The following is a 26,070-nucleotide window of genomic DNA, read 5'->3' on the forward strand; positions in this document are numbered from 1 at the left end:
GGCGATAACGCAATAAAAGTATGTTTAGAACCCGGCACGTTAAATGGTTAGATCTCTAATCATAAAAATGGCCTAATATTGGAGTTGGATGTCTCATCAGTTGATGCATTGAAAATTTTCAACGAAAAAGAGAAAATTTTGGCCACCCTTCCCGTGAATAGTGTCACTAAACTTAGCATGTAAAATTGACAATTAGGCAAAAAAGATCCATAAATGATTTGTGGAACACTGAAAAAAATTCTTTTGGTTATCTAATTGCAGATCAGAAAGAATAACAGCAGAATAGTTCTTGTTGATAAATAGTTCTTGGTGATCAATTCATTTTGTGGGAAACATCAACAAAATAAGGATTCCTACTATTTCCAATAAAAACTCCAATCTCAAATTGCCGGTGGTAGCAATAGTAGTGGTATTGAACTGATTTTTGCTGATTTCAGTCCTATCTATAAATATGTATCATGAATACCAATAAATGAACAAAATTGTGTAATCGCCCGAAAAAGCTGTAAAATTAGTAATGAGAAAAATCGCAGTCTATTAACAGCTAACTTCTGCTATCGAATGGTGCTCAGGTTACTCAGAGTTTGCGAAAAGTACAATTTTTTTTTAAAAACCCCACTGATGAACTTTTATCAGATCTTGTAGACCGACAAGTAGAAATCATTTCCGGATTTAACTCTGCGACTGTGTGGTTCGATTATAAACAAATCGTTTGATGACTCGATTGGGTCAGTGTACAAAAACTATTCCTCAATTTTCCTAATACGACTGCGACTGTGTGGTTCGATTATAAACAAATCGTTTGATGACTCGATTGGGTCAGTGTACAAAACTATTCCTCAATTTTCCTAATACGACTTCAATTAATAGGGACTCTGATAAGACGCTTAGAGGTCCAAGGCTGTTCTCAACTTAGGATTGCTCGGGAAAACAAAATGCAACTAGGCCCGGGTTGACCTCATAATTGAAAAAAGTGAAAAGTACTTCCTAAAATATAGAGATCACAATAGCGAGATGTTTCGGAAAATTACTCTACTGTCATCTGAAATCTGAGCCTCAGATGACATTTTGGAAAAATTGTAGTCATAAAACTTCATGAAGTAAAAATAAATTTAAGTGCTTGCTAACAGCCAATTTTAATGTAATGCATAACTTGATAATTTTAAAATGGCCATAATTGATAATGAATATAGACCCCATTTTTAAAAAAAAAAGTCAGCGGTGTGTTAGCCTCAGTAGAAGTAACGTTCTGCTGTAGAACGTTTTTTAAAAAGATTGGAAGGCTAACAAAATTGATCATATACAATTGTCAACATGAATGGATAATGTTTGTGGTTTTGGAACATAATCCATACTTTTTAAATTTTGGCCTTATCATGTCTTGAAAAAAGAGCCTCCATTTCTGCTTGTTCTGTAAGAAAAAACTTTCAAACTGTTTTCCCTTATACTTTAAGAAGCTCATGAGGTCTCAAGAATAAAACCAAGACTCTTAAAATACCTCATGTTTGTCGTTATGGAGAAGTAATAGAACTTCCATTTCTGGAAAAGTTGTAGTCGTAGAACTTTCCTTTATGACAGAGTTGTCGTTTGAAAATTTGTAAAAAAAAAACAACAACTTGTCGAGTAAATTTATGCGTAGGTATAGGAACACTGCACTTAACTGATGTCTTTCAACTGCGCGCTGAACTTAATTGACCACATCACTTCACAGAAGCTTATGTGATCAAAAGGAAGCCTTGTTTTGAAATTGGTTGATGACTTTAAAAGGCATTTAGCAGTTTTTTGAAATAACAATCAATTTCAACTTCATCGCCAATATTGTCATATAAAAACAACTTGGAAGTTTTTTTCAGCTTTAGAGAAATCAAAGATTTTCAGTGTCCGAGTGTCCTCTCTCGAAGTGAGTCTATATTGGTATGCTCCCAACTACCAGCCAACTGTAAGACTATGATCTTTAATGTACTCATCCAACCATACTTCCAGGGGTGCAAAATAGTCTATTAGTGGTTGGGCGCTTAACTTGGATTGCCCCGTCGCTTTCAACATTGCATCTGGCCAGGGTTTCGAAGATCCCATTTTCAACATTTCTCGAAATCTATGAGTGGCAGTGTGGTTTCCGTCTATGTTGCAGTTGTGTAATGGTATTCCTCGTTTAAACTGGTCTTCGCACAAAGATTTTAGAAATTGAAACATGTAGATTTTGCCAAGTGCATATCTGCAGGTTTTTTCAGAGGTACGTTTCCTTAACTGTTTTTACTTCAAAATGTTCCAAATTTGCTGCTTAAAATCAGTATCTACAAAAACATTCTATGGTATAAAATTTAAACTTATTTTATTGCTACTTTTCTCAAACAGTTTCTAAATTTTACGTTTAGTTGGAGAAATACTAATAAAGACTCGAAATCCGGATCAGACTGTCACAACTAAAAAATAGACCTGCTTAAGTGGGAATAACTGCTCAAAGGCCGCAAAGATCAATCCGTAGGCAAAATCGGATTTGAAATGCTCTTCCTCCCACGTATTAAGATTGCAAAACGAAGGAGCTTTCTAATCGGATTAATTGTACTCGCCTCTTAAACGTGCCTGGTACGTTATTCGACCCTGAATACGAAATTTTATCTATGAATTTATCTCTGCAATAAGAGGCTGTACGTCAATTTTCAAAGTAAATTCTTCCACGATTAAGGAAACGTTCCTGGAGTAATTTTCGAGAGAGTTCGCTATGTGATATTTGGAAGCGACATCGAAAAAGTGTTCGCCTCTTCCTTTGTAATCAGGAGTAGTTATCCCTTCGAACTCTTTCGTCATTTCCCACCAGATTTTGTTCAATTTATCCTTCGGAATTTTATTCTGATCGTAACGAATAACCCACCGATCGAATAAAACGCCGCTCGGAACAAGCATAAGCTCATTACATGCAACTTGGATAAGTTTCGAAATCTCCAATTTGTGTAACGTGTCTTTATTTTGTGTGACACTTTGGTCAATCCAGCCTTGTTTGATAAGTTCAGGCATGCCGAGAGCTAGGAAAAGGAAAGTGTCGCCGACTGCCTCGTGGAATCCAGGATTGGCCCCGTCTCTGTAGAGGTATCTTTGGTGTCTGTAGTAGAAATAGTAGAAAAATGTGTCCCATTTCGTGTATCATTGTATCGTAACTATCTGTGCAAAAGTAGGGCTCATGTTTAAAAATCCTCCAGCCCCGCTACATGCGCCCCCTGGTTCCTGTTTCGATTAAACGAATACAGTCACAACCGACTGCAATGAGTTTTTTGTTTATGAAACGTAAGAACTACATTAAGCGCATCAAATTTGAGTTAAAAAAATAAACTGGTTTTTCGAATGTGCATATCGAGAAAATTGCGTTTTGGTTACGGACACTTTTAGGCTCCTAAAGTTAAATTTTATTTTATGACACTATTATGCATTAAAACGGTCAGGGGGAGCAATTTGGTTCTCTTTCATCTTCTGCAAATTTCATTTAGACGTAAAAGAACCCGCAGTTCAATTTCAATGCTTATCTTAAAAGATCCTTCAAGTTATCTTGCAAAAATGCAAGATCCCGACGCTCTCATCTTGCATGATTCTTCCAAGATTTTGCAAGATAACCGTAGTACGTTATGCATCCCCCAGCTACAGAGCACGTGCCATTACATAATAATTCATTATGTAAAAATATGGCACGTGATTCTGGGGGGGGGGTGCAAATTAAATGCGCCCACTAAGCTGTGGGGGGGGGGGGGGGGTACAAACAGATAAAATCCCAAAACATAACCGACTAACGTCGGGCGAATTGCTCTCAAACGACCGGCGAGCGGTTGGCTTGGTCAGTAGCTAGCCACGGGGGGGGGGGGTGCACCGGGGGCTGATGGGGGCAGCACTGGGTGGGGGGGGGCAAAAGCGCGGTGGGGGGGGGGTGGAGCCAATAGTGGGGGTGGGGGGTCAACAAAGGGGGGGGTGTCAACCTCTAAGAACCGCCCCTCACACCATAAGTATAAGTATAAGTCTCCAAGACAGTTTGAGCTGAAACAGACCTGAAAGGCTCTAAGAGCACATAATGCCCGCTGGGCGCTACCTGTTTATCCCGTTTTTGAGGACGAAAAGTCAAAAGCATCAGACGAAAAATTGGTCAAGCGAAAAAATCGCATAGAAAAAAAGACCGACAGGACTAATATAATTGCTACAAACTTCGTTTGAGAGCATTAAAAACTTAAAAAGAAGAAAGGTAAACAGGTCCCTGTATTGATAGTGCCACACATTGACAGACGTATGTCTCCACCAGCCAAAGAATGAGCAGTACCGTGGCAATCTGCCTGCCAAGGAGCCGCTGGCTCCTCTATTTCCGAGTATTTCCAAAAGGATTCCGGCAACTTCGCGAAGCCCAAGTTGTAATAAAATTCAACGCAGTGTTCCAGCAAAGCTGTGACGTTATTGCCAAATTGTTTCTTCAAAGCGTTTGTTATGTCCACTGAGGGGAGACCTGAGTATGGATTGACAATGTCTGGAATTGAGTACCTTTGGTTCCAAAGATTTCCAGTCAAATGGGCAGGAATTGGCCCTGATTGGTTGACCTGATTGGACCAGCAACCTATACATTCTGATTGGCTTAAATTGTAGACTAATAGAAAACTGAGATCTACCGATACAAAGATTTTCATGCGTGGAGTATTTTTTTAGTATTTTAACCGTTCATAGGCTGTTGTCATGAAAACGTGATATCCCAACAATTGTTATAAGTTTTTATTTTGAAGAGCACGACTGGTTTATGAGTCATTCAAACTTATACTAAATCGCTTGAGTAAAATGCGCAAATCCGCAAATCCGCAGTGATGCGTGTAATATTTGTTGAGTGAAATCTTAATAATTTCTTAGAAAATTATCTTATAATATCGGTATTGGTGTGCATCATCATATCAGAGTTGATAAGATGATAAGAGCTTATAGGATGGTACTCATTGGATCTTTCACTGTAACATTTCTTTATCTGTCTTATCAATACAGATCTTGATAGAAAAACATAAACCTACTAACGTTAAGTGAATTACTCTCGAACGATAGGTGGGTGAAATTTAATTTAGAGGGGTGTAGCTTATAATTGTGTTATGATCATAAAAATAAACTCAACCAACGTTCTAGAACAAAAGTGCAAGAACAATCCAGCAAAAATTTTGCATAAAAGACGCACATATTTATAATAATTGCTTCAAACTTGGTTCAAGAGAAATTAAAAACTCCTCCTATCAAATTAATTCAATAACAACAAAACAAAACTTAATACCACAACAATAAAGTTGGTAGAAGGTATGGTCTTTGGATCTTTTCTGTTTGTGTTTGCCCCCACCCCCCCCCCCCCCCCCCCGGCCTCACAGTCTTATACAAATAGTCTGTTTGCAACCACCAAAAATCTCTTTGGTCCTCAGAGAACTTTTATTTTAGCATAAATTGGTGGCACCAGTAGACGATTGTATCAATTTCTGCAATCGATTGTCATAAAAAGTTAGTACCAAAAGCTATTCTTAAGAAAAATAAGCGAAAAAATAGTAAAACTAAGCATTATTACTCTTTGTATCAAAGTTTAATTACTTTGCATTACCCTGAGCCTAATTGTATATGAAAGTGTATGAAATGCAGACGATATGCTTTAACATCTAAAAGTGGGGGTGCAAATGAACGTGGAGGAGGTCATAAGAGAAAAGATCATTTTCTTTAGTATCTTGTCGCATAGTTTTTGTAACTAAAACAAGATTTCGATTTCGTAAAATCAAACATATGGTAATCTAGAGTTTATTCTGCAAGCATTGTATATAGAGAAAATTAGTTTGCTAAATGACTATAAATAATGAAGCGAAAACACGCGTCGTAATAAGTGATTGAGACGCTGAACACTTTCAAAATATATGCATTTTGCCGTAATCGGTGCTTTCAATGTTCCTTTTAAATTTTCGAATGTTGTACTTTTTAAAGTACCTCGTTACACTCAGACATCATTTTAACATTTTACCAATTAAGACAACTTTCTAATCAGGAGAGCTGTAATTGCAAAAGTAAGTTCTGATAAGACAATTACGAGAAATTTATGAATATTTAAAAAATCTTACACAACAAATTTTCCTTGCTAGCATCTTATCAGTTGTTACACAACAAGAATTCCTAATTGATAGTGGGTCTCGCAGATCACAATTAGTACATTCCGACGCTCCCCTGATAAAATTCCAATGCGCTGCTAATGATAACAATATTTTACTACATGATGGTTTTGTTATCGTGCTGAAAATCAATTTCAAAAATTGTTTAATGTAAACAGCTTTTTTAGCATAGTTTTAAGGAAGATAACAAAAAAGTTTTCGGTTAAGTTCAAGCCAATAGTATACTAGCTGTATTCTTTGTGGACTACACTTTTCAAAGTGAAAATATTTATTACGAAAACTGAAGCTATTTGCATATTTTGTGACAAAACTTATAGTTTTGACCTGCAGCAGTGAGCACTTTACTCGATTTAGATTCAGTCCTGAGTTTATTTTTCTCTTAAATACGGACCTTCATTTTCCCACTCTTATGGTTTCAAAAAGATTTAACATAACCGAGTAACGTCGACCGAATTTGTCTCAAACGACCGGCGAGCGGTTGGCCTCAGGGCGCTACCTCTTTATCCCGTTTCTGAAGACAAAAGTCAACTGGGTCAGACGAAAAATCGGCAAAGCAAAAAATTGCACAAAATACAAACAGGATTAAAATATTTTCTACAAAATGCTTTTGAGAGCAATTAACAATGGTTTCCTGAAAAGTGCCTGTTAGATCATTTATGATAAAAACATTTCAACTATAACTCATTGATAATGAGGATCAGAGATGATGACATTACGTCACATAACAGCAGCTGAAGTGCGGCATCAACAAAGAAAGAGAGAAAATGAGAGATAAAACGTGAACGAGAAAGCGAAGGAACAGAACCCTAACCGAAAGAGAGAGAAGGAGACAGGAATATCTTCCATGATTGGATTCGACGCAGCAACTTCTAAATTTCTAACCTTGTTAGTAAATAAATCATATATAAAAGAACAGAAGGCAAAATTTTTAAAAAAAGTTTTCAACTTTGTAATAAAGAAAGTTCAAAATCTTTTTTTGTCTCGAAAGTTCTGTCAAGTAACCCATCTCGAGACTTGAAAAGTTTCGTTGGCCAGTAATGGTCGTTAAACTCAGAAAACGACAAAAAAATAAAGCTTAAAAATTGCAAACTTTAAATAAATCTTGCTATAATTCAGGACATTAATATCTGAAGAACAATTTCTTTGTCTCAAGACACTATCCGGTAACCCTGTTTCAAGCCTGAAATAGCTTCACAGGCACATAAAAATCCATACACTTGGAACAAAAAAATTTTCCAAAAAATTGAAAAAATTAATTTTCATCCAAATTTTACTAAAACTGGAGGAAAAAAATGTTGATCACCATCTCATTACCTTTAGAAACCAAGCAGCAGCTTTTTATCAAAGTTTGGAGGAGGTCCCAGGGCCTCTGTTGCCGGAAAAAAATCAAAAACATAAAAAAATTGCAAAAATTTTACAAAATTGAAGTCTTGAAGAACATTCCATTACATCTATAATTTATGCAGTAACTTATTATCAAACACTAAAGGAAGATCAATGGCCCTTGAGGCTAGAGAAACCTAAAAAATGACTAAAAATTTTAAAACTTTTAAAATTGCAAATTTTATTTAAAAAAGTTGCTAAAACTTGTGATATTAAAAAGTTGAAAATTAATCCATGACCATCAAAAATTTTTCCGTTACTTATAATCAAACTCTAACGGAGGCTTTTTGACCTTTGAGGATCAAAATCTGAATAATGACTATAAAAGTGAAAAAAAAACGGAAAAATTGGCAAAACATATCAAAAATATGCCAAAATTCTTGATGGTAAAATCTTGCAAGACATTCACTTTAATCTAGAAGATATTCATTAACCTATTTTCAAACCTTAGAGGAGGTTCCTTGGCTTTTAAGGCTGAAAAAAATCTAAACGACATAATACATCAAAAAACCTTGAAAAAAAGCAAGTTTTATCAAAAAAACTGCTAAAATTTGTCAAATTAAAAAGTTCAAAAACTGTTCCATGGCTATTAAAAATTTGCCCGCAAATTATTATCAAACCCCTTAGGATTTTTTCTGGCCCCTGAGTCAGGAAAGACCTGAATAAGGGGAAAACTGCAAAAATTGCACGTTTTGTCAAAAAATTGCTAAAATTCGTGATGTTAAATTGTTGAAACCATTCCATTACCACTATAAACAATTCAATAACCTATTAACAAACCCTAGAGGAGAATCTGTGACACCTAAGAAGGATTAAAAAAAACATTAAAGGTCAAATATTTTAAAAAAGTTTAAAAAAATTGCAAAATTGTATAAATTTGCGTTTTTAGCAAGCGGTTGTTGGTCAGTAGCTAGTCTCGGGGGGGGGGGGGGCTGATTGAGGGCGACACTGGGGTGGGGGGCAACAGCGCGGTTGGGGGGGGCAATAGGGGGGATCAACAGTGAGGGTGTCTTCAAATTCTAAGAACCGCCCTACACACCCTAAGTATAAGTATAAGTCTCCAAAACAGTTTGAGCTGAAACAGAGCTGAAAAGCTCTAAGAGCACTTAATTCCCGCTGGGCGCTACCTGTTTATCCCATTTTTGAGGACGAAAAGTTAAAAGCGTCAGCCGAAAAATCGGTCAAGCGAAAAATCGCATAAAAAAGATCGACAGGACTAATATAATTGCTACAAACTTCGTTTGAGAGCAATTAAAAACGAGGGGCTCCATCGTTAATTAACTGCTTAAATTTCAATTCAAAATATTATGTAACAGCTTATATAGAAAAGGGCAACTCGCACATTAGATGAGTCTTTTGAACCAAAACTCTTCGTTGCAACCCCATGAAATTGTAAAAATGACAGAGGCCTTCATAAACAATAAATTTTTAAGATAAAAAATTAAGAAAATCAATTTTGTGTTAGGTTTTTCTGTTACAAAAAGAATTTCGACTTATACGATTAACTGGAAGCTGGCCCACCTTATCTGTCGCATAATACTCTCCAAGTTTGTGCCTTAGGTATGAATGCATTTTTCTATACAGGGGTTTGATCTCATCCAAGACCCTGTCCAGTTCTTTTTCATAATTCTCTAAAGACATTTCATAATTTGCCACCCAATTTTCCGACGCTACCTTTAAGCCCCATTTTTGGGCCCATTTATTCTTCAATTTTCGATTTTTTATCCAGAGAGGTTTAATTTCCGGAATGAGTTCTGCTCTGTATTGTTCGTAGATCCAACGCGCGGTTGTGTAATTACGCTCTGTCATGATCCAGTCGCTTAAATCTGGCTCAATTCTGTAGCAATCTGTTTCCTCGTTACCTTTAGAACTAGGTTCAGTTTGTTTTTGCTTACTTTCCATTCACACCGGTAATATAACTGCTTGTAATAGCATGCTAGATATCATAAAACGAATCTTTTCCGTTTGTGCACGTGTCATTACATAGTAAATCATTAAAAATATTGCACGTGCGTCTGGGGGTTGCAAATAATATGCACCCACTAAGCTGGGGGGGGGGGGGCACAAACGGAAAAAATCCCATAAAACTTTTCTTTATCATAAAGTTTTAAGCCTATCAATTTCGTATAATTTTTTAATCTATATTATTAAGGATACATAAGAAGAAGTTTTTGGGATAACAACTTTTGGTCGACCCGGGATGGCCATGAAAAACCAAAGACATAATTAATTATTCCTGTGAAAAAGTCTCAAGCCTCTCATTTTTTCCAAAACAATTTCGATACTTTTAATTTACAAAAAAAAACGGCAACAAACGTATGCAAATCTATGCATTAAAAAAGTCAGAAACCACAAAAGCGAGTTGATAAATAATTTGCATGAAGTCACTGCAGCAGTTAAAAGTATCGAACTAAACAACCGGAGATAGAGTAATCGGGTCTTTCCCATTATAGCCACCCCATGAACTTATACCCCCCCCCCCCATTATGGTATAAGTACCATGATTAGGGGGGTGGGAGGGGGGGGGGGGGGGCTATAGGTTATCTGACCACTAAGCTGGGGGGGGGGGGGGGGGGGGGTATAATAGGATAGTGGGGATAATGGGAAAGACCCAGCAAATAATATAAAAATCCAAATTGACTTCAGTAGAATACTCCCTCTAACATTTTCAAGGGTCTTCCCTCTAAATTCTTGAAGAGATGCTGATAAATTGACGACCAGTTACGACTCACTTGAGCTGCTTAAAAATTTGGCGTTAAAAGAATTTTGGGCTATAATTATTATTACTTAGTTGCTTTTTAAATTTACTCTTTTTGAGGCCCAAAATGAACAGCAGAAACTTGATGAAATAATGAAACAGACACGAAAATTGCAGAAAATGGTTGCAGGTGAGAATGGAAAATAAGAAAAATTCCTGTTTATTTTGTTTGAACCGGAAGAGTTTCGACACACTTTTCCAAAATTGTAAATACTGCTTATCTTATCCATCAGATCTTTTGATAGTTTGTTCTCTTTAGCGTCAAATATCATGTATCCAGACGATAAAAACTAGATGGTAACGACATTTTGTCATTATTTCTCACACTAAATATTTCGTCTCAATTCATACCCAATGTGCAAAAGTTAAACCCTGTCAGCTAACATCTAAAAATATAAAATCAAACGCAGTTGATTTTGGTTTCATTGAAATTGTTTATAATTTCGGAACAATATTAAGGAAAAATTGACATTTGTTATTTTATTGTATTTGTTATTTGCTTCTTCTCACAAAAGAGCATAATATATAGCCCAAAAAAGGACCGGGTTGTCCCCCCCCCCAAAGACAACGTTGCCATGAGAGAGTTCCCTAGTCCAGAAGACAGAACGATGCCGACACAAGGAAAGTTCGATATGCTCACTTTTCCACGCCGGTATGTTTGGTTTCTTATATTCCGTATACTCAATTTCAAAAGCAAGAAATCGTCGGTATGTTTGGTTTCATATATTCCGTATACTCAATTTCAAACGCAAAAAAATTGTCGGTATGTTTGGTTTCTTATATTCCGTATACTCAATTTCAAACGCAAGAAATCGTCGGTATGTTTGGTTTCTTATATTCCGTATACTCAATTTCAAACGAAAGAAATCGTCGGTATGTTTGGTTTCTTATATTCCGTATACTCAATTTCAAACGCAAGAAATCGTCGGTACGTTTGGTTTCTTATATTCCGTATACTCAATTTCAAAGGCAAGAAATCGACGGTATGTTTGGTTTCCTATATTCCGTATACTCAATTTCAAACGCAAGAAATCGTCGGTACGTTTGGTTTCTTATATTCCGTATACTCAATTTCAAACGCAAGAAATCGTCGGTACGTTTGGTTTCTTCTATTCCGTATACTCAATTTCAAACGAAAGAAATTGTCGGTATGTTTGGTTTCTTATATTCCGTATACTCAATTTCAAACGCAAGAAATCGTCGGTACGTTTGGTTTCTTATATTTCGTATACTCAATTTCAAACGCAAGAAATCGTCGGTATGTTTGGTTTCTTATATTCCGTATACTCAATTTCAAACGCAAGAAATCGTCGGTATGTTTGGTTTCTTATAATCTGTATACTCAATTTCAAACGCAAGAAATCGTCGGTACGTTTGGTTTCTTATATTCCGTATACACAATTTCAAACGCAAGAAATCGTCGGTATGTTTGGTTTCCTATATTCCGTATACTCAATTTCAAACGCAAGAAATCGTCGGTACGTTTGGTTTCTTATATTCCGTGTACTCAATTTCAAACGCAAGAAATCGTCGGTACGTTTGGTTTCTTCTATTCCGTATACTCAATTTCAAACGAAAGAAATTGTCGGTATGTTTGGTTTCTTTTATTCCGTATACTCAATTTCAAACGCAAGAAATCGTCGGTACGTTTGGTTTCTTATATTCCGTATACTCAATTTCAAACGCAAGAAATCGTCGGTATGTTTGGTTTCTTATATTCCGTATACTCAATTTCAAACGCAAGAAATCATCGGTATGTTTGGTTTCTTATATTCCGTATACTCAATTTCAAACGCAAGAAATCGTCGGTATGTTTGGTTTCTTATATTCCGTGTACTCAATTTCAAACGCAAGAAATCGTCGGTACGTTTGGTTTCTTCTATTCCGTATACTCAATTTCAAACGAAAGAAATTGTCGGTATGTTTGGTTTCTTATATTCCGTATACTCAATTTCAAACGCAAGAAATCGTCGGTACGTTTGGTTTCTTATATTCCGTATACTCAATTTCAAACGCAAGAAATCGTCGGTATGTTTGGTTTCTTATATTCCGTATACTCAATTTCAAACGCAAGAAATCGTCGGTATGTTTGGTTTCTTATATTCCGTATACTCAATTTCAAACGCAAGAAATCGTCGGTACGTTTGGTTTCTTATATTCCGTATACTCAATTTCAAACTCAAGAAATCGACGGTATGTTTGGTTTCCTATATTCCGTATACTCAATTTCAAACGCAAGAAATCGTCGGTACGTTTGGTTTCTTATATTCCGTATACTCAATTTCAAACGCAAGAAATCGTCGGTACGTTTGGTTTCTTCTATTCCGTATACTCAATTTCAAACGAAAGAAATTGTCGGTATGTTTGGTTTCTTATATTCCGTATACTCAATTTCAAACGCAAGAAATCGTCGGTACGTTTGGTTTCCTATATTTCGTATACTCAATTTCAAACGCAAGAAATCGTCGGTATGTTTGGTTTCTTATATTCCGTATACTCAATTTCAAACGCAAGAAATCGTTGGTATGTTTGGTTTCTTATATTCTGTATACTCAATTTCAAACGCAAGAAATCGTCGGTACGTTTGGTTTCTTATATTCCGTATACACAATTTCAAACGCAAGAAATCGTCGGTATGTTTGGTTTCCTATATTCCGTATACTCAATTTCAAACGCAAGAAATCGTCGGTACGTTTGGTTTCTTATATTCCGTGTACTCAATTTCAAACGCAAGAAATCGTCGGTACGTTTGGTTTCTTCTATTCCGTATACTCAATTTCAAACAAAAGAAATTGTCGGTATGTTTGGTTTCTTTTATTCCGTATACTCAATTTCAAACGCAAGAAATCGTCGGTACGTTTGGTTTCTTATATTCCGTATACTCAATTTGAAACGCAAGAAATCGTCGGTATGTTTGGTTTCTTTTATTCCGTATACTCAATTTCATACGCAAGAAATCGTCGGTACGTATGGTTTCTTATATTCCGTATACTCAATTTCAAACGCAAGAAATCGTCGGTACGTTTGTTTTCTATTCCGTATACTCAAATTCCAACGAAAGAAATTGTCGGTATGTTTGGTTTCTTATATTCCGTATACTCAATTTCAAACGCAAGAAATCGTCGAAACGTTTGTTTTCTATTCCGTATACTCAATTTCAAACGAAAGAAATTGTCGGTATGTTGGGTTTCCTATATTCCGTATACTCAATTTCAAACGCAAGAAATCGTCGGTACGTTTGGTTTCTTATATTCCGTATACTCAATTTCAAACGCAAGAAATCGTCGGTGTGTTTGGTTTCTTCAATTCTATATGTTCTTTTTCAAACGTGGGGAAACATTGGTTTTTCCATATAAACTTAGAGTTTTTTTGTTTATATTATAGTCAAATGTTATGATTATTTTTCTTTCGCGAGAATTTTTTAAAAAATGATACTGACTTTCTTCATTAGCGCTTTTATAAAACTAGTTGAACAAATATGATTTTTTGTTTGTTTTTCAGGATAAAAATTTAAAAGAGTTATTGAACAATGATGCAGATTCAGTTCATTAAATGCCACTCACTGAGTTCTTATATAATAGTGAGAAATCTAGTACATAATTCAATTTCTGATGATTCCCTGTGGTTTGAAACCAACCTTACCGACGTATTCTAACGATTAAAATCGAACAGAGAAAATCTAAGAAAAAATCTGAGAAACTGCAATTACCGACGAATATCTTACGTTTAAAATAATACCGACGACTTATTGCGTTTAAAAACTGAAGATACCAAAGAAAAAACGTAAGGGCTGTTTTCGTTTTTGTTTAACTGAAACCAAACATACCAACAATTGTCTTACATTTACGAATGACGGTTTCTAAACTGGAGCTGAAAACATATTCCAACATTAATATTACTATTAATATTATCAAAGCCAAACTTTGTCTTTTGCTAAATTTTGTTTCCCAGATTTCAGATAAATGTTAGATACCTTAACTCATAGCTGATATTGCTGTTTGTCAGTATCACAGCTTTCCAATTTTAGCGGGTCTAGAGATTGAGCTCAAGACCCCCCCTCCCCACACCTATTTACCAACAACGTCTATATAATTTTGAAGATGGGGAGTGCTATGATTTTAAAAATATATTGGATCTATTGTTTCGCCCTACCCCCCCCCCCCGCTTAGTAAGCAAAAATCTTTTATGACCCCCAGGCGCACGTGTTATTTTCCTACATAGTAACGTGCCATACAACAACATAAGATTTGGAACTGGGGGTTAAAAAAAACACAGGTGGCCGAAACAGAATAGATCCATTATATTTTGTGATTCTAACCAAAAAACTGCGTGAGAAATATAGATCTAATGCCTTGCGTAATCTCTCCGTTTCTGGTATGTTTGGTTTCCTATATTCCGTATACTCAATTTCAAACGCAAGAAATCGTCGGTACGTTTGGTCTCTTATATTCCGTATACTCAATTTCAAACGCAAGAAATCGTCGGTACGTTTGGTTTCTTCTATTCCGTATACTCAATTTCAAACGAAAGAAATTGTCGGTATGTTTGATTTCCTATATTCCGTATACTCAATTTCAAACGCAAGAAATCGTCGGTACGTTTGTTCTCTTATATTCCGTATACTCAATTTCAAACGCAAGAAATCGTCGGTACGTTTGGTTTCTTCTATTCCGTATACTCAATTTCAAACGAAAGAAATTGTCGGTATGTTTGGTTTCTTATATTCCGTATACTCAATTTCAAACGCAAGAAATTGTCGGTACGTTTGGTTTCTTATATTTCGTATACTCAATTTCAAACGCAAGAAATCGTCGGTATGTTTGGTTTCTTATATTCCGTATACTCAATTTCAAACGCAAGAAATCGTCGGTATGTTTGGTTTCTTATATTCCGTAAACTCAATTTCAAACGCAAGAAATCGTCGGTACGTTTGGTTTCTTATATTCCGTATACTCAATTTCAAACGCAAGAAATCGTCGGTATGTTTGGTTTCCTATATTCCGTATACTCAATTTCGAACGCAAGAAATCGTCGGTACGTTTGGTTTCTTATATTCCGTGTACTCAATTTCAAACGCAAGAAATCGTCGGTACGTTTGGTTTCTTCTATTCCGTATACTCAATTTCAAACGAAAGAAATTGTCGGTATGTTTGGTTTCTGATATTCCCTATACTCAATTCCAAACGCAAGAAATCGTCGGTACGTTTGGTTTCTTATATTCCGTATACTCAATTTCAAACGCAAGAAATCGTCGGTATGTTTGGTTTCTTATATTCCGTATACTCAATTTCAAACGCAAGAAATCGTCGGTACGTTTGGTTTCTTATATTTCGTATACTCAATTTCAAACGCAAGAAATCGTCGGTACGTTTGTTTTCTATTCCGTATACTCAATTTCAAACGAAGGAAATTGTCGGTATGTTTGGTTTCTTATATTCCGTATACTCAATTTCAAAGGCAAGAAATCGTCGGTACGTTTGGTTTCTTATATTCCGTATACTCAATTTCAAACGCAAGAAATCATCGGTATGTTTGGTTTCTTATATTCCGTATACTCAATTTCAAACGCAAGAAATCGTCGGTATGTTTGGTTTCTTATATTCCGTATACTCAATTTCAAACGCAAGAAATCGTAGGTGTGTTTGGTTTCTTCAATTCTATATGTTCTTTTTCAAACGTGGGAAAACATTGGTTTTTCCATATAAACTTAGAGTTTTTTGTTTATATTATAGTCAAATGTTATGATTATTTTTCTTTCGCGAGAATTTTTTAAAAAATGATATTGACTTTCTTCATTAGCGCTTTTATAAAACTAGTTGAACAAATATTATTTTTTTGTTTGTTTTTCAGGATATAAATTTAACAGAGTTATTGAACAATGATGCAGATTCAGTTCATTAAATGCCACTCACTGAGTTCTTATATAATATTGAGAAATCTAGTACATAATTCAGTTTCTGATGATTCCCTGTGGTTTGAAACCAACCTTACCGACTTATTCTAACGATTAAAATCGAACAGAGAAAATCTAAGAAAAAATCTGAGAAACTGCAATTACCGACGAATATCTTACGTTTAAAATAATACCGACGACTTATTGCGTTTAAAAACTGAAGATACCAAAGAAAAAACGTAAGGGCTGTTTTCGTTTTTGTTTAACTGAAACCAAACATACCAACAATTTTCTTACATTTACGAATGACGATTTCTAAACTAGAGTTGAAAACATATTCCAGCATTAATATTACTATTAATATTATCAAAGCCAAACTTTGTCTTTTGCTAAATTTTGTTTCCCAGATTTCAGATAAATGTTAGATACCTTAACTCATAGCTGATATTGCTGTTTGTCAGTATCACAGCTTTCCAATTTTAGCGGGTCTAGCGAGTGAGCACAAGACCCCCCCTCCCCACACCTATTTACCAACAAGGTCTATATAATTTTGAAGATGGGGAGTGCTATGATTTTAAAAATATATTGGATCTATTCTGTTTCGCCCCACCCCCCCCCCCCCGCTTAGTAAGCATAAATCTTTTATGACCCCCAGGCGCACGTGTTATTTTCTTACATAGTAACGTGCCATACAACAACATAAGATTTGGAACTGGGGGTTATAAAAAACACAGGTGGCCGAAACAGAATAGATCCAATATATTTTGTGATTCTAACCAAAAAACTGCGTGAGAAATATAGATCTAATGCCTTGAGTAATCTCTCCGTTTCTGGTATGTTTGGTTTCCTATATTCCGTATACTCAATTTCAAACGCAAGAAATCGTCGGTGCGTTTGGTTTCTTTTATTCCGTACACTCAATTTCAAACGCAAGAAATCGTCGGTACGTTTGGTTTCTTCTATTCCGTATACTCAATTTCAAACGAAAGAAATTGTCGGTATGTTTGGTTTCTTATATTCCGTATACTCAATTTCAAACGCAAGAAATCGTCGGTACGTTTGGTTTCTTATATTTCGTATACTCAATTTCAAACGCAAGAAATCGTCGGTATGTTTGGTTTCTTATAATCCGTATACTCAATTTCAAACGCAAGAAATCGTCGGTATGTTTGGTTTCCTATATTCCGTAAACTCAATTTCAAACGCAAGAAATCGTCGGTACGTTTGGTTTCTTATATTCCCTATACTCAATTTCAAACGCAAGAAATCGTCGGTATGTTTGTTTTCCTATATTCCGTATACTCAATTTCAAACGCAAGAAATCGTCGGTACGTTTGGTTTCTTATATTCCGTGTACTCAATTTCAAACGCAAGAAATCGTCGGTACGTTTGGTTTCTTCTATTCCGTATACTCAATTTCAAACGAAAGAAATTGTCGGTATGTTTGGTTTCTTATATTCCGTATACTCAATTTCAAACGCAAGAAATCGTCGGTACGTTTGGTTTCTTATATTCCGTATACTCAATTTCAAACGCAAGAAATCGTCGGTATGTTTGGTTTCTTATATTCCGTATACTCAATTTCAAACGCAAGAAATCGTCGGTACGTTTGGTTTCTTATATTTCGTATACTCAATTTCAAACGCAAGAAATCGTCGGTACGTTTGTTTTCTATTCCGTATACTCAATTTCAAACGAAGGAAATTGTCGGTATGTTTGGTTTCTTGTATTCCGTATACTCAATTTCAAACGCAAGAAATCGTCGGTACGTTTGGTTTCTTATATTCCGTATACTCAATTTCAAACGCAAGAAATCATCGGTATGTTTGGTTTCTTATATTCCGTATACTCAATTTCAAACGCAAGAAATCGTCGGTATGTTTGGTTTCTTATATTCCGTATACTCAATTTCAAACGCAAGCAATCGTCGGTGTGTTTGGTTTCTTCAATTCTATATGTTCTTTTTCAAACGTGGGAAAACATTGGTTTTTCCATATAAACTTAGAGTTTTTTGTTTATATTATAGTCAAATGTTATGATTATTTTTCTTTCGCGAGAATTTTTTAAAAAATGATACTGACTTTCTTCATTAGCGCTTTTATAAAACTAGTTGAACAAATATGATTTTTTTGTTCGTTTTTCAGGATAAAAATTTAACAGAGTTATTGAACAATGACGCAGATTCAGTTCATTAAATGCCACTCACTGAGTTCTTATATAATAGTGAGAAATCTGGTACATAAATCAATTTCTGATGATTCCCTGTGGTTTGAAACCAACTTTACCGACGTATTCTAACGATTAAAATCGAACAGAGAAAATCTAAGAAAAAATCTGAGAAACTGCAATTACCGACGAATATCTTACGTTTAAAATAATACCGACGACTTATTGCGTTTAAAAACTGAAGATACCAAAGAAAAAACGCAAGGGCTGTTTTCGTTTTTGTTTAACTGAAACCAAACATACCAACAATTTTCTTACATTTACGAATGACGATTTCTAAACTAGAGTTGAAAACATATTCCAACATTAATATTACTATTAATATTATCAAAGCCAAACTTTGTCTTTTGCTAAATTTTGTTTCCGAGATTTCAGATAAATGTTAGATACCTTAACTCATAGCTGATATTGCTGTTTGTCAGTATCACAGCTTTCCAATTTTAGCGGGTCTAGAGAGTGAGCTCAAGACCCCCCCTCCCCACACCTATTTACCAACAAGGTCTATATAATTTTGAAGATGGTGAGTGCTATGATTTTAAAAATATATTGGATCTATTCTGTTTCGCCCCACCCCCCCCCCCCCCGCTTAGTAAGCATAAATCTTTTATGACCCCCAGGCGCACGTGTTATTTTCTTACATAGTAACGTGCCATATAACAACATAAGATTTGTAACTGGGGGTCATAAAAAACACTGGGGGGCCGAAACAGAATAGATCCAATATATTTTGTGATTCTAACCAAAAAAACTGCGTGAGAAATATAGATATAATGCCTTGAGTAATCTCTCCGTTTCTGGCTTCAAACGAGACCCATTACCACAAACTTCCCACAGCTGTTTACTTGCTTTGAACAACTCCACCCTCATCGGCCGATACAGTTCCGATAACCTGTCCGATTCGTTTTTCACTTGTTTCGTGTAGTTTCTCTGCAGAAGCCACGTCACATCTTTGTTCAAAGTAAATCTTTGCTTCTTTTCCCATTACAACATCCCCCCCCCATGGTTCAAACTTTATCTGCGAATTATAGTGGCGTGCAGGTTTACAGTTAACAATCGAGGAAAAGGCATGAAAGTGTAATGCTGAGAAATTATATTGTAGTTACACTTTTTGTCCCCTCTTTTTTGTTAGGGTGGAAACAAAAGCTGAATGATTTAAAAGATTCCACTTTTTTATAATCCTCTTGCTAGGGCTTCCTTATTTTTACACTTTTTGCTAAACATTAAAGAGAACCAGAACCTGAAGGCTCCACATCTAGAAACTACTAAAATGAAAAAAGGTGCGATAAGCTTAAGATTTTTTATTGTTTTCCTAGAATGCTGAGCTAAGCTGAACAAAGGTATAGTATAAGTGACTCTGATGAGATCACTGAGAAAACTGGCGATAACCGAGAACCGGGTTCGAGATATCAGCCATAATTTTGAAGTGACTTTAGCCGAGTCGCGAAACACGCACTTGATTTCATCTGTCAGTGTGCATAGAAACTGGCACTGTAGAGATCAGACATTTAAAAAACTTCACGTTCGTTTCAAATTAACGATTTTTCCGTTTGTGCCCCCCCCCCCCCCCCCAGCTTAGTGGGTGCATATTACTTGCACTCCCCAGACGCACGTGCACATATTTACATAATGGTTTACTATTTAATGGCACGTACTATATATCGGAGGGGGGGGGGGTGCTTAACGTATTGGGGGTGGGGGCCCAAAAACACTAGAGGCCCGAAACGGAAAAGATCCCTAATTTTTTGTAAAGTTGTCAGTCTAGGGGTGTTTTTAGTGGAAGGCTATAACGGCCGAGAAAGAGTGTATACTACTTTCAGAAAATGCATTGGTATTTCTGAGCAATAGGCAATAACGCAAAAAAAACAGCAGTTATTTCAAACGATGGAAACAATATAGGATAGTTCAGAACAATATGGATTCCAAAGTTCAAACGAGACCGCACATTTTCTGTTTCAATTTTTTTCCGTTTGCGGGGCTAGAACTGTGAAAGACCCCAATTTGTAAAATAGGGGGGGGGGGGGGGCATAAACGACGAAGGGGATGAAACAGGATAGATGTGAGATATGATTCATTCGTTTTCGAAGTACCATGCTACTACGCATGTTATCATATAATATAATTCATCGTTAGCGCACATAAAAGCCGTTTTACTAAACAAGAAAGAGCTTCAATTTTTTGTACAAAATGCAAATTAGTGCTAAATCGAATTCCAATTCATTTGCACTTTGCCACTGTGGTGTTTGTTACCAAAATTACTTGACTTAAATTGAGTAAACAGGAGGGAAAAGAAGAACTTAATCCCTTTTGTCTCCAAATCAATCGCTTCCTCGCATTTCTCAAACTCCGTTAGAAATTCGTTCACTTCTCTTTCACACAAACTTGCCTGGGAACTATTGAATGCTAAATATTTGGAAAATTTGCATTTCGAAAGGGCGCTCGAATCATTTCCCGTTCCATTGCACCAATGAATAAGAAGTGATAAAACGTAAACGTAAATAGAACCATGCGCCATAATTTTTAATCCATTGCATAACAACTATATACGTGTAACAGGAACTTAAACAATCCAACAGTTTTTGAGTCACACAAAAGACAAAAGGAATTGGTTCGAGCTAATATGGAGCAAACTTGGTATTTTGCACGTGTCTTTTTAATTAGGTGCGACTTTGAACTTTTTCTAGTCTTCTTAAGATATGAGGTTTAGAAAAGATGTTTTGAACGCATCCCGACTTCCATTGTGAAGAAATTTGCTAAATATTTTATGATCAGAGTTGAACTCGCGAAAAACATTAAAACATTCAAAAAATATCAGCGCAAACTCCAAACCCATCCCCCCCCCCCCCCCCCCCACTTAGTGGTCATACAACATATAGCCCCCCCCCCCCCCCCATATGGTAATTATACCACAATTGAGGGGCGGGCTACAATTTTGTCGGGGGCAGGGGGGCTATAATGAAACAGACCGCAAATTAAGTGCTAATTATCGAGCTGAAATAACCCTAGCAAAAATTGTTCGTCTCTGCGCCAGCAGTTTATTGGGTACATTAAATATTGTTTGCAGCATTAACACATTATTGTCGTGAAACGATGTTTAACGTGGGGAGGAGGGGGTGTAATGGGAAAGACCCCAAATAAGTTCACAGCGGAGGATCTCTTGGTTGTTGTTTATTAACTTGAATTTAGTTGCATGCTCTCACGCAAATAGTCTTTTAAAGATTTGTATTCACGTTGTTGAAGTCAAATTCAAAGCAGAAGGGTTTAATTTGCCTAATTCATCAAACGTAGAACACGTTTCTTTAACCACCCCACCCCCCCCCCCCCCATTCCAACCAATATATACAAGGAAACTTATAAAAGTTACCAATATAAAAGGCTCAAATTTAAAAGTTACCAAGAATTAGTTGTTGTTGAAACCATCTCTGCTCTTCTTAGAGTCATCTGATTTAGATCAAGTTAACCTATGCGCATTGGGTAAATGACTCTTATAAAGTCACCGAGAACTTCTGGCGTTTATCAGCAACCGCAGAGCCGCGTAATGGTTCGAGAGGTGAGCCAGAATTTTGAAGCGACCTTACCCGTCACGTGACCTTGTTTGAAACACTTACGTACAAGTTATAAAACGGCAGGTCTTTGGGTGCCCGTTTTTTATATAGAGGGCCAGATTTTAAAACGGGCTAAATTTATGTTTAAAATAACGTTAGCTGGCATCTATAGTCACTTCGACAATCCTGTTTACATCATCAGTTGTTATGCATTTTTTGATGAATAGTTATGACCATGTACTACATTTTAACAAAACCTCACGCATGAAGATGCCAAAAAATTGATTTGTTTTATCTCCGGATTTTGTCCAATAGATATACTTCTCGTAAAAACTTTCAAAAAGGATTGGTTTTGGTGAATAGGAAAAACATCAAAAATTAACAAGTTTTCTGAGGGCTTAGGGTTTTAATGGATTGATATTTTTCATGGATTTATTGTTTTCTGAATCTGTCACTATGTTGTACTGAATCTGTCACTGACGAAGTACTCGAAGACATTACATTTGTCGGATCTTTTCCGTTTGTGCCCCCCCCCCCCGTACGTCCGTACGTTGTGCACCCCCCCCCCCCCCACATACACAGCACGAGCCATTACATAGTAAATCATTATGTAAAAATATGGCACGTGCGTCGGGGGTGCAAATAATATGCACCAACAAAACTGAGGGGCACAAACGGAAAAGATCCGACAAATGTAATGGCTTCATCTAGTATTTCACCAGTGACAGATTCAAAAAACAGTAAATCCATAAAAAATATCAATCTATTGAAACCCTAGGCCCTCAGAAAACTTGTTAAATTTTGTGTTTTCTATTCACCAAAGCCAACTGTTGCGGCTGCTCAAGAATCTCAGCGGAAACGATATATCACAGCCTGGTTCTCGAGTTTTACGCCGGCCTGGTTCTTCACTGGGTTCGATTGACTAACGATCTCGCAGAAATTATTAGTCGCTCGGACGTATTTAAAGGACTGTAACTTTAATTTTGTTGATTGAAGTTAAGAAAATCCAAAGTGATAATCTATGTTCAATCTCGTGCTGAAGTTTGTAAGGCTTCAGCCAGTAGCTAGTATTGTTGCAAACTCCTCGTCAAGTAAGCTCAACTAACTTAGAACTCGCAAGATCTTAAGATCTAGCAAAACTTAGCAAAAAAGACTAAAGTTGTTAAGAATCAAATTTTAGTCTATCTGAGAGCCAACTGCTCTTGGTAACAGTTTCTAATGGTTCTAAATACAATACGGTTTCACTAATCAAAAAATTGGGTCAAGGTAAATAATCAAATATTTATCATTTATAACATCATTGGCACTTGTCTCTGATTGGTTAATCAAGAGAATGATTTAGATCATTGTTTACATAGTAAATGTCAAATTACTGCAATTTTTGATTTTGTTGACATAAGCACGGATGGTTATTACAAGGCTGTGAATGCCTCGAATATACGGTATTTCACCTTTAATGGTCATCTAAAGCATCATAAAATAAACAACTTGAGAAATTTAACAATAAGTAACAAAATATCGAAAAAAGCCAATTTTGCACCATATAAGTGCTAATAGCCACACTTGTGGGTCTGATGCAATAACGTTCGTTGGGTCCATGATTAGCTTAGAGGTAACCCTAACCGTCTGCCATAACCTCGGGTTGCTTGGGTTTTGCCTTCCCAAAATCGGGGGGTTTACAGATTTTCGGTCCCAACTTGTAAAATTTTTCAGTTTTGACCATTTTTGAGTTTTGACAAATTTCAAGTTTTTTCAGTTTCAAAAGTTATTTCCTGCTGTCTGAAGGCTTTTGTGGCTCATTTGAAGTGGCGCCAACATCGCCGGCTTGTTTTCGATCTCGGAAACACCATCGTAGAATACTGGCGCTAACTTCACGACTGGCCGGTTTAGCTCTCCATGTGCCATTTTGACTCTCGCTGATCTCACCACACCATCGTTGCCAGTGAAGATCTCAATGATTTGTCCAAGTTTGTATTCACAGCGTTTCACAGAGTCATCTACTAGCCAAACCAACTCGCCATCTTTAAGGTTTCGCACATGTTCTTTTGACCACTTCAATCTCTGGTTCCATTGAGGAAGATATTCGCGAGTCCATCTTTTCCAGATCATGTCGGCATATGCTTGAGCAGTTTTGAAAAATTTTCTCAGGTTGTGGTAGTGTTCACTGGATGGCATGAATGGTAAACTTGCGTTCTCTCGTCTTAGCAACAAATGATTAGGTGTGAGTGCTGTCAAATCTTCAGGGTCATCACTTACTGCTGTCAGGGGTCTCGCGTTGAGATTCTGCTCTACAAGACACATTGTTGTGCTGAGTACCTCGTCGGTGAGGCTTCGGTTGTCCAAGATTGCAATCATGACCTTCTTGAAACTTTGAACCAGTCTTTCCCAGATTCCACCAAAGTGAGGAGCTACGGGAGTATTGAATTTCCAAACAATCTTTTTCTGTGCTAAGTCCTTCTCAATCTTTGCTTTGTCCCACTCGTTCAAGAATGATTTCAGCTCATTGGCTGCTCCAACAAAATTTGTTCCGTTGTCACTGATGATGGTACTTGGGTAGCCACGTCTTGCAATGAATCTTGTCACTGCAGCTAGACATGACTCGGTGTCCAATGACTGTGCGACTTCGATGTGTACTGCTCTGGTTGTCAGCCAAGTGAAAAGGCAGCACCATCTCTTCAAGGTACGTCGTAGGAGCTTCACTTCGAAGGGTCCGAAGTAGTCGACTCCGGTATGGGTGAATGGGAACACATGTTCATCAAGTCGTTCTCGGGTTAGATCTGCCATCGGTGGATGAATCGGGTTGGCGTTTCTGTGTCTGCATTTGATACATCTCGACTTGATTTTCGTTAATGCATTTCTCAGCCCGATGATCCAGTATTCTTGTTGGAGCATGTTTCTCACGTACTCTGTGCCCTCATGTAGGTTGTCTCGATGTGCTTTCTCCAACAGAAGTTGTACAACTGGATGTTTTGCTGTTAACAATATTGGATGTTTTGCATTGTAATCAAGGTTTGAATGCTTCAATCGGCCTTTCACTCTAATTGTTCCACCTTCCTCTATGAAGGGTGACAATTTGGCAATGTTTAAAGTTTTGGAGAGTTCTTTGCTGTTTGCTATAGACTTCGAAACATTCGGGAAACTTTCGTTTTAAACAAATTGAAATCGTATTTGCTGTGCTTGATGATTTTCTACTGCTTTGAGGGTACCCTCCTGCTTTGTCTTGAACCTCATGCAGTAGGCAATGAAGTTTCTAATTCGGCTGAAGGAACTGTATCGTCTCCAGTCAAATATTTGGTCTAGTTTAGTTTCTGTTGCTACAGTACTCGTAACTTGCTCGGGTTCGAGTTCGATCTCTTGGCACCACGGCTTTGGCCACTTTTCTTCATCTGCCTGTAGCCCTACGGGCTCTTTTAGCCATACGGACTCCTTGGGGTCTTCGATGGACATTCCTCAGACTCCGATGTCGGCAGGATTTTCGACAACTTTGACGCGTCTCCATTGATCCATCGATGAGTTTTCCAGTATTTCCGCTGCTCTGTTAGCAACGAACACTTGTTGTTTCTTGTGCGCTGCCTGTAGCCACTGTAACACAGTTGATGAGTCGGTCCAATGATAGATGTTGTCGATTCGGACATCAAGTTCATTGAGTATCTGCTTTCTGAGACGAACTCCGTAGACTGCGGCTTGAAGTTCTAGTTTCAGTATCGTCATATGTCTGATGGGTGCCACACGGCATTCCCCTACCACATAGGTGAGTTTCAACGTTGCTATGTCCTGCAGATATGCCACGATGCACATCGCTTCCTCTGATGCATCTGTAAAGATGTGAAGTCTCAGGTTTGTGCATCCGTTTTCAAAATAAAGTCGATATATTGACATCGTTCTTATTTCTCTCAACTCAGAGCACCAATCATTGAACAGTTTTGAGTGTTCTGCTGACAACTCATTGTCCCATGCTTGTCCCATTGATGCCCAAATGCTTTTGAGCAGGAACCGCATTCTTATCGTGAAAGGTGAACATATCCCAAGTGGGTCGAACACTGCTGAGACAAAGGATAGGACAATTCTCTGAGTTATTTTTGCTGGAATTTCCTGCTCAGTTCCACGACAGACTATGAGACTATC

The 26,070-nt window shown here is 36.9% G+C and overlaps 2 protein-coding genes across 2 annotated transcripts in view; both read right to left on the reverse strand.

Moving 5' to 3' along the window:
• LOC142336542 (uncharacterized) overlaps positions 1–26,070 on the reverse strand; it is a 127,690-nt gene that overhangs the window by 53,923 nt on the left and 47,697 nt on the right. The gene's annotated exons all lie outside the window — the stretch shown is intronic.
• LOC142335968 (angiotensin-converting enzyme 2-like) lies at positions 1,771–21,158 on the reverse strand. Its single transcript, XM_075384391.1, has 7 exons — positions 20,705–21,158; positions 19,178–19,350; positions 10,441–10,574; positions 9,048–9,396; positions 4,255–4,568; positions 2,702–3,100; positions 1,771–2,221 (listed from the first exon to the last, which is right to left on the reverse strand). The coding sequence occupies exons 1-7, from the start codon at positions 20,913–20,915 to the stop codon at positions 1,927–1,929; spliced, it is 1,875 nt and encodes a 624-aa protein (XP_075240506.1). The 5' UTR covers positions 20,916–21,158; the 3' UTR covers positions 1,771–1,926.

This window comes from Convolutriloba macropyga, chromosome 3 (genome assembly GCF_964194025.1).
Source record: "Convolutriloba macropyga chromosome 3, txConMacr16.3, whole genome shotgun sequence".
NCBI lineage: Eukaryota > Metazoa > Xenacoelomorpha > Acoela > Convolutidae > Convolutriloba > Convolutriloba macropyga.